Source organism: Babylonia areolata, chromosome 10 (assembly GCF_041734735.1).
Source record: "Babylonia areolata isolate BAREFJ2019XMU chromosome 10, ASM4173473v1, whole genome shotgun sequence".
In the NCBI taxonomy this organism is placed as follows: Eukaryota; Metazoa; Mollusca; class Gastropoda; order Neogastropoda; family Buccinidae; genus Babylonia; species Babylonia areolata.
The window spans coordinates 44,281,044-44,290,206 of record NC_134885.1 but is presented as its reverse complement, the minus strand read 5'-3'; the positions used below and the strand labels follow the sequence as shown (position 1 = coordinate 44,290,206).

General features: G+C 46.7%; 1 protein-coding gene across 1 annotated transcript; it reads left to right on the top strand.

Annotated features, from left to right (window-relative positions):
- The first annotated feature begins 244 nt into the window (after positions 1-244).
- On the top strand, positions 245-2,218 carry LOC143286376 (leukotriene B4 receptor 1-like). The gene is made up of 3 exons (XM_076593916.1): positions 245-455; positions 1,114-1,840; positions 1,940-2,218. The coding sequence occupies exons 1-3, from the start codon at positions 283-285 to the stop codon at positions 2,216-2,218; spliced, it is 1,179 nt and encodes a 392-aa protein (XP_076450031.1). The 5' UTR covers positions 245-282.
- The last annotated feature ends 6,945 nt before the right edge of the window (positions 2,219-9,163 follow it).

Genomic DNA, 9,163 nt, shown 5'->3' with positions numbered 1-9,163 from the left:
TGTAGATGTTGGTCTCCCTGTCACCGTGTTGTGGTAGTTGTCACCGTGTTGTGGTAGGTGTAGATGTTGGTCTCCCTGTCACCGTGTTGTGGTAGTTGTCACCGTGTTGTGGTAGGTGTAGATGTTGGTCTCCCTGTCACCGTGTTGTGGTAGGTGTTGGTGTTGTCTTCCTGCTAACTAATGATCACAGTTTTCTTTCCTGGTTGCCACCATCCTTTCTTGGCCGTGTTTTCCAGACAGGCCCAATGGCAGACAGTGCTGGTTCTGTCGAACGCCGAAGAGATGTCTTCTCTCGGCGGCACTGGGAATGGAACGACTTCTCTAATGTCGTCTGCGCTTCCTGTGGGATCCATCATCACCCTGGGCATCAGCAGCAACTACCCAGCAGTGACTGGGACCACAGAGAAACCATACGCTGAGTTTGCTGAAGTCAAGGCAGCGATACTGATCGATAGGTGAGGAGTTTCAGTTTCAGTTTCAGTTTGAAGCAGATGTCAAAGCGCGCACTATACACGACATCATTGTGCTCTTTATGAATTAACAGAAAGAAGATGGCCAACCTCTGCATTCTCCTGACGCTGTGGTCAGCCTGGAGAGGTGAGGGAAGCGAAAAGACAAGGAGGCAGAAAGTCCACTTTGCTTTCTCTTCTTTCAGTCTGACGTGGTGCTGTTCAGTATCATCATTGCTGTTCTGTTTGTTTTGTTCTGTTTTCCAAAACCTGAATGAATCAAACAGTGTTTTGTTGTTGTTGTTGTGCAAAGCAAGCCATTGTGAATTAATAACGGTAATGAATAACATCTATTTCTATCTCGTGTGTGTGTGTGTGTGTGTGTGTGTGTGTGTGTGTGTGTGTGTGTGTGTACGACAAAGCAATAGCATAAATACACAGAACATAATGTGGTATCAAACGGATATGACAGTACAGCTCAGGTCCCAATGATGTCCATCATTATGATGATGACGGTGATGAAGACAACGATGATGATGATGATGGTGACGATGGCGATGACGATGACGTCGACAATGACAACGACGACGATGATGATGATGACAATAACAATATTGATGACGACGCTGATGACGCTGATCCTGTATGCATGGCTGCCTCCCAGGATCTACGTGCCCCTGGTGGTGGCCATGGGGCTGGCGGGCAACACGCTGTGCTTCGTGACTCTGGTGTTCTCCTCCCTGAGGACCACGTCCACCTGTGTGTACATGGCGGCCATCGCCCTGCTGGACTCCTTGGTGCTGGGCGTGGTCCTGGGCTTCCTGCTGGCCACGGCCCTTGGCCACGCCGCCTTCTACCGGGGCAGCCACTGGGGGTGCGGCCTGCACTACTTCCTCTTCTACTTCTCCATCCACCTCGATGTGCTCCTCCTGCTGGCCATGACCACAGACCGCTTCCTCGTCGTCACCTTCCCGCTCCGGGCACAGCGATGGTGCACCCCCAAATCGGCCCTCAAGGCCATCGCGGGGTTCGGGGTCTTCTCCCTGGGCCTCAACCTGCAGGTGTTGTTCCACAGGCGGCTGATGCCGACAGGGCGGCCCGATGACCCGCTGTGGTGCTGGTACCCCGACCCCGCGGTCAGCTACTTCATGAGGAAGGTGTACACGTGGATCGACGCCTCCATCTACAGCTTCCTGCCCTTCCTCACCCTGCTGCTGCTCAACCTGCTCATCATCCGACAGCTGCACCTGGCGCGGCGCTTCAGCCAGCGGTTCACACAGACCGGGGCCAAGACAGACAGCAGGACGGACAGCTCTCAGGTTGTCACGAACAGCACTGTCCACACCTCCATTGCAGACACGACAGCAGAAGATGCAAGGAACGTGTCCACCGTCAGTGCAAGGAAAACTGGAGGGGGAGGAGGAGGAGGAGGAGGGGGAGGAGGAGGTGGCGGGGGGCCGGGGCAGGACGCAGGGACCACGACGTCCAAGAAAGGCGCCGTCAGCACCAACATCACCTTGATGCTGCTCCTGGTGACCTTCACCTTCCTGGCCTTGACCTCTCCCGTGGTGATCATGCTGCTGGTCAAGCGGTACCACTGGCTGCCCGAGACCAACACGGAGAGGGCCCGGGCACGGCTGACCCACGCCTTTGTGGACAACCTCATGTACACCAACCATGCCGTCAACTTCTGGCTGTACTGCATCAGTGGCCGGCGCTTCAGACAGGAGCTGAAGGGGCTTGTAGTGAGGCTCTGGCGTCGGTGTTGAGCCCGTCAGGCTGTCTGGGGTCCACGTTCTGGGAAAAACTGTCTACATCACCGAAAATTGTCAGAGCAACAAGGATGGAGAGGGAGACGTGGAGAGAGAGAGGGGGGTGGGTAATGAACTATTTACAGTACAGAAAATGTCAGTAACAAGGACAGAGAGAGAGAGGTGGAGAGAGAGAGGGGGGTGGGTAATGAACTATTTACAGTACAGAAAATGTCAGTAACAAGGACAGAGAGAGAGAGGTGGAGAGAGAGAGGGGGGTGGTGGGTAATGAACTATTTACAGTACAGAAAATGTCAGTAACAAGGACAGAGAGAGAGAGGTGGAGAGAGAGAGGGGGGTGGGTAATGAACTATTTACAGTACAGAAAATGTCAGTAACAAGGACAGAGAGGGAGAGGTGGAGAGAGAGAGGGGGTGGTGGGTAATGAACTATTTACAGTACAGAAAATGTCAGTAACAAGGAGAGAGAGAGAGGTGGAGAGAGAGAGGGGGGTGGTGGGTAATGAACTATTTACAGTACAGAAAATGTCAGTAACAAGGACAGAGAGAGAGAGGTGGAGAGAGAGAGGGGGGTGGGTAATGAACTATTTACAGTACAGAAAATGTCAGTAACAAGGACAGAGAGAGAGAGAGGTGGAGAGAGAGAGGGGGGGTGGGTAATGAACTATTTACAGTACAGAAAATGTCAGTAACAAGGAGAGAGAGAGAGGTGGAGAGAGAGAGGGGGTGGTGGGTAATGAACTATTTACAGTACAGAAAATGTCAGTAACAAGGACAGAGAGAGAGAGGTGGAGAGAGAGAGAGGGGGGTGGGTAATGAACTATTTACAGTACAGAAAATGTCAGTAACAAGGACAGAGAGAGAGAGGTGGAGAGAGAGAGAGGGGGGTGGGTAATGAACTATTTACAGTACAGAAAATGTCAGTAACAAGGACAGAGAGAGAGAGGTGGAGAGAGAGAGGGGGGTGGGTAATGAACTATTTACAGTACAGAAAATGTCAGTAACAAGGACAGAGAGAGAGAGGTGGAGAGAGAGAGGGGGGTGGGTAATGAACTATTTACAGTACAGAAAATGTCAGTAACAAGGACAGAGAGAGAGAGGTGGAGAGAGAGAGGGGGTGGTGGGTAATGAACTATTTACAGTACAGAAAATGTCAGTAACAAGGACAGAGAGAGAGAGGTGGAGAGAGAGAGGGGGGTGGGTAATGAACTATTTACAGTACAGAAAATGTCAGTAACAAGGACAGAGAGGGAGAGGTGGAGAGAGAGAGGGGGTGGTGGGTAATGAACTATTTACAGTACAGAAAATGTCAGTAACAAGGAGAGAGAGAGAGGTGGAGAGAGAGAGGGGGTGGTGGGTAATGAACTATTTACAGTACAGAAAATGTCAGTAACAAGGACAGAGAGAGAGAGGTGGAGAGAGAGAGAGGGGGGTGGGTAATGAACTATTTACAGTACAGAAAATGTCAGTAACAAGGACAGAGAGAGAGAGGTGGAGAGAGAGAGGGGGGGGTGGGTAATGAACTATTTACAGTACAGAAAATGTCAGTAACAAGGACAGAGAGAGAGAGGTGGAGAGAGAGAGGGGGGTGGGTAATGAACTATTTACAGTACAGAAAATGTCAGTAACAAGGATGGAGAGAGAGAGGTGGAGAGAGAGGGGGGTGGGTAATGAACTATTTACAGTACAGAAAATGTCAGTAACAAGGACAGAGAGAGAGAGGTGGAGAGAGAGAGAGAGAGGGGGGGGGGTAATGAACTATTTACAGTACAGAAAATGTCAGTAACAAGGACAGAGAGAGAGAGGTGGAGAGAGAGAGGGGGGGGGGTAATGAACTATTTACAGTACAGAAAATGTCAGTAACAAGGACACAGAGAGAGAGGTGGAGAGAGAGGGGGGTGGGTAATGAACTATTTACAGTACAGAAAATGTCAGTAACAAGGACACAGAGAGAGAGGTGGAGAGAGAGGGGGGGGGGGGTATGAAATATTTACAGTACAGAAAATGTCAGTAACAAGGACAGAGAGAGAGAGGTGGAGAGAGAGAGAGGGGGTGGGTGGGTAATGAACTATTTACAGTACAGAAAATGTCAGTAACAAGGACAGAGAGAGAGAGGTGGAGAGAGAGAGAGGGGGGGGTGGGTAATGAACTATTTACAGTACAGAAAATGTCAGTAACAAGGACAGAGAGAGAGAGGTGGAGAGAGAGAGGGGGGGGGGGGTAATGAACTATTTACAGTACAGAAAATGTCAGTAACAAGGACAGAGAGAGAGAGGTGGAGAGAGAGAGGGGGGTGGGTAATGAACTATTTACAGTACAGAAAATGTCAGTAACAAGGACAGAGAGAGAGAGGTGGAGAGAGAGAGAGGGGGTGGGTGGGTAATGAACTATTTACAGTACAGAAAATGTCAGTAACAAGGACAGAGAGAGAGAGGTGGAGAGAGAGGGGGGGGGGGTAATGAACTATTTACAGTACAGAAAATGTCAGTAACAAGGACACAGAGAGAGAGGTGGAGAGAGAGGGGGTGGTGGGTAATGAACTATTTACAGTACAGAAAATGTCAGTAACAAGGACAGAGAGAGAGAGGTGGAGAGAGAGAGAGAGGGGGGTGGTGGGTAATGAACTATTTACAGTACAGAAAATGTCAGTAACAAGGACAGAGAGAGAGAGGTGGAGAGAGAGAGAGAGGGGGGGGGGGTAATGAACTATTTACAGTACAGAAAATGTCAGTAACAAGGACAGAGAGAGAGAGGTGGAGAGAGAGGGGGGGGGGGTAATGAACTATTTACAGTACAGAAAATGTCAGTAACAAGGACAGAGAGGAAGAGGTGGAGAACATGATAAAGAGAGAGATAGAGAGGGAGAGAGAGAGATTTCAGTTTCAGTTTCAGTAGCTCAAGGAGGCGTAACTGCGTTCGGACAAATCCATATACGCTACACCACATCTGCCAAGCAGATGCCTGACCAGCAGCGTAACCCAACGCGCTTAGTCAGGCCTTGAGAAAAAAAAAAAAAAAATTATATATATATATATATATATATATATATATATATATATCTTAAATAAATAGATAATAATTATGATATTAAAAAAAAGGTAGTAGTAATGAAAATAATGATAAAATAATAATAATAATAATAATAATAATAAATAAATAATTAAATAAATAAGACAACAATGATGATAAATAAGCAAATAAATATAAAACATGAAGACACACATTCACACATACACCCACACATGCATAACAGATATGCCCCCAAAACGCAGTTTCACAGATATGAAAGCACAGTCAAATACATATAAACGTACATGAGCTCCAACACACACACACAAGAGAGAGAGGCAGGGGGTGATGGTGAAGATCTATTTACATGACGGGAAAAAATGTCAAAGTGACAAGAATAGAAAAGGGGAGATAGAGGCAATGATAAATGACTGTTTTTATTGGTGAATAACATATTAGAGCTCTATGCCAAGGGGGATAATTCAGCTTATTCAAGCGAGGAAAAGAAAAGAACGAGAAGTGATGAGGGAAATAGAAAATCAGAAGAAAGAAAAGAACGAGAAGTGATGAGGGAAATAGAAAATCAGAAGAAAGAACAGAATGAGAAGTGATGAGGGAAATAGAAAATCAGAAGAAAGAAAAGAACGAGAAGTGATGAGGGAAATAGAAAATCAGAAGAATGAAAAGAGAACAAAACTAAAAGAAACAAAATTGATATGCAAACATGTGAACACTCATACATTCACACGTACGACATTAATATCTATTCAAGACTACAATACTCGTGTGTTTCACTAAATTAACGGACATTGAATAATACGGACACGTGACCATCTAACTGTGTAGCGCATTTTCATTTGGTTATATCTTCATCATGTTACCTTTTATAGCTTATTTATCTTGACCTGTGAATCTTCAGTGGTGCGTACTGATGCTTTTTTTTTTTTTTTTTTTAAATCATGTTATCTTTCATAACTTATTTATCTTGACGTGTGATTCTTCAGTGATACGAACTGATGCCTCATAGCTTGGATAATATACTGTCGGAAACTAAGTTCAGTGTGATTAGAATAACAGTGAATCATATAAAGAAATTTCCAACAAGAGATTCGCTGTCTGAGCCGTGGTAAGACAAAGATGCACATTGTTTAGGACTGTGTGTCTTTATGTTAACAAGAGCACGAACACTTAGTCCATGTTTGATGATACATGTTCATTACTTTGATGACAGAAAAAAGACTAAGACAGGAAAAAGAGCCCAGAAGTCCATGTTTGATGATACATGTTCATCAGTTTGATGACAGAATAAAGACTAAAACAGGAACAAGAGCCCAGAAGTCCATGTTTGATGATACATGTTCATCACTTTGATGACAGAATAAAGACTAAGACAGGAACAAGAGCCCAGAAGCTGGAAGAGTTCCAGAGCACAGTGAAACTGACAACACGTGTGGTACAAGATGGCGGTGTTCCCGAAGAGAATGTATCGGTGGTGCCTCCATGTTGTGTGACAGGCGGTGTCACGTCTAGCCTCAGCATTGTGGGTTCACCACTCACTTCCTTGCAGCACGTGGCATTGTGGGTTCATCACTCACTTCTTGCAGCACGTGGTTCATCACTCACTTCCTTGCAGCACGTGGTTCATCATCACTTCCTTGCAGCACGTGGTTCATCACTCACTTCCTTGCAGCACGTGGTTCATCACTCACTTCCTTGCAGCACGTGGTTCATCACTCACTTCCTTGCAGCACGTGGTTCATCACTCACTTCCTTGCAGCACGTGGTTCATCATCACTTCCTTGCAGCACGTGGCATTGTGGGTTCATCACTCACTGCCTTGCAGCACGTGGTTCATCATCACTTCCTTGCAGCACGTGGTTCATCATCACTTCCTTGCAGCACGTGGTTCATCACTCACTTCTTGCAGCACGTGGTTCATCACTCACTTCCTTGCAGCACGTGGTTCATCATCACTTCTTGCAGCACGTGGTTCATCATCACTTCCTTGCAGCACGTGGTTCATCACTCACTTCCTTGCAACACGTGGTTCATCATCACTTCCTTGCAGCACGTGGCATTGTGGGTTCATCACTCACTGCCTTGCAGCACGTGGTTCATCACTCACTTCCTTGCAGCACGTGGTTCATCATCACTTCCTTGCAGCACGTGGTTCATCACTCACTTCCTTGCAACACGTGGTTCATCATCACTTCCTTGCAGCACGTGGTTCATCATCACTTCCTTGCAGCACGTGGTTCATCATCACTTCCTTGCAGATCGTGGTTCATCACTCACTTCCTTGCAGCACGTGGTTCATCATCACTTCCTTGCAGCACGTGGTTCATCACTCACTTCCTTGCAGCACGTGGCATTGTGGGTTCATCACTCACTTCCTTGCAGCACGTGGTTCATCATCACTTCTTGCAGCACGTGGTTCATCACTCACTTCCTTGCAGCACGTGGTTCATCATCACTTCTTGCAGCACGTGGTTCATCATCACTTCTTGCAGCACGTGGTTCATCATCACTTCCTTGCAGCACGTGGTTCATCACTCACTTCCTTGCAGCACGTGGTTCATCACTCACTTCCTTGCAGCACGTGGCATTGTGGGTTCATCACTCACTTCTTGCAGCACGTGGTTCATCACTCACTTCCTTGCAGCACGTGGCATTGTGGGTTCATCACTCACTTCCTTGCAGCACGTGGTTCATCACTCACTTCCTTGCAGCACGTGGTTCATCACTCACTTCCTTGCAGCACGTGGTTCATCACTCACTTCCTTGCAGCACGTGGTTCATCACTCACTTCCTTGCAGCACGTGCAGCAGTCATTGGCCTTCCCCTGTCTTGGACAATCGTGTTGAATTCAGGTTCTTCTGCATTGAATAAAGATAAAAAAAGAAGTGTTCATTCAGGAGAATATTCATCTTTTGAAGACACTGGGAATATGCAAACATATTGAAGACGATATAAATATCCAATGGACGCAGTCAACATTTAGCCTATAGCTTTCCGTTTTGTTCATTGTGGAGCGTTACAGGCGTTTACCTGACTGAACAGAAATAGTTTACATCTACACAGCAACAACAACCACAGGGAAAAAAGAACATTGAAAAGATAATAATCAACATGATCACGTGCCCAATTCTCTCCCAAAATGAAAAGAACGAAGTGCTAAAAACAGACCACGGGGAAACCGGAAGAGCGGTACACTATGGAAAAACTGTCGTGTATATTCTCCGGCTGGGTTTCCGTATTGTACCGCTCAGACTGACACGTCGCCACACCCACAACGAACCAAATACAAATAAACAACAAACACAAGTTCTGACATATACTCTCGAACACATATATTTCGTGACGAAAAAAAACAAAAAACAAAAAAAACCTACACTGAAAATAACGAGGACGACACTCATTAAGGCAGACAGCCTGTGTCTGTTTCAGTTTTCAGTTTCACTTTCTCAAGGAGGCGTCACTGCGTTCGGACAAATCCATACACGCTACACCACATCTGTTGAGCAGATGCCTGACCAGCAGCATAACCCAACGCGCTTAGTCAGGCCTTGAGTGCATGCTTACATATTTGTGTACCTATGAAAGTGGATTTCATTTTACGTAATTTCGCCAGAGGACAACACTCTCGTTGCCATGGGTTCTTTTTCAGTGCGCCAAGTGCGTGCTGCACACGGGACCTCGGTTTATCGTCTCATCCGAAAGACTAGACGCTCAGTTTGATTTTCCAGTCAAACTTAGGAGAAAGGGCGAGAGCGGGATTCGAACCCACACCCTCACGGACTCTCTGTATTGGCAGCTGAGCGTCTTAACCATTCTGCCACCTTCCTCCCTCTCCACAGACAGCCTGTGTGCTCTGCAGAACCAGAGTGACGACGTTTTGTTGTAGTGTAGTACTTGTCATTGTCTCTGTCTCAGT

Bases quoted from the DNA above. Each gene is read 5' to 3' on its own strand.
- LOC143286376 (XM_076593916.1), top strand. From the start codon at position 283: ATGTCTTCTCTCGGCGGCACTGGGAATGGAACGACTTCTCTAATGTCG. The intron at 456-1,113 runs GTGAGGAGTTTC...GCTGCCTCCCAG, and splicing joins GCAGCGATACTGATCGATAG to GATCTACGTGCCCCTGGTGG. The intron at 1,841-1,939 runs GTCAGTGCAAGG...ACGACGTCCAAG, and splicing joins ATGCAAGGAACGTGTCCACC to AAAGGCGCCGTCAGCACCAA.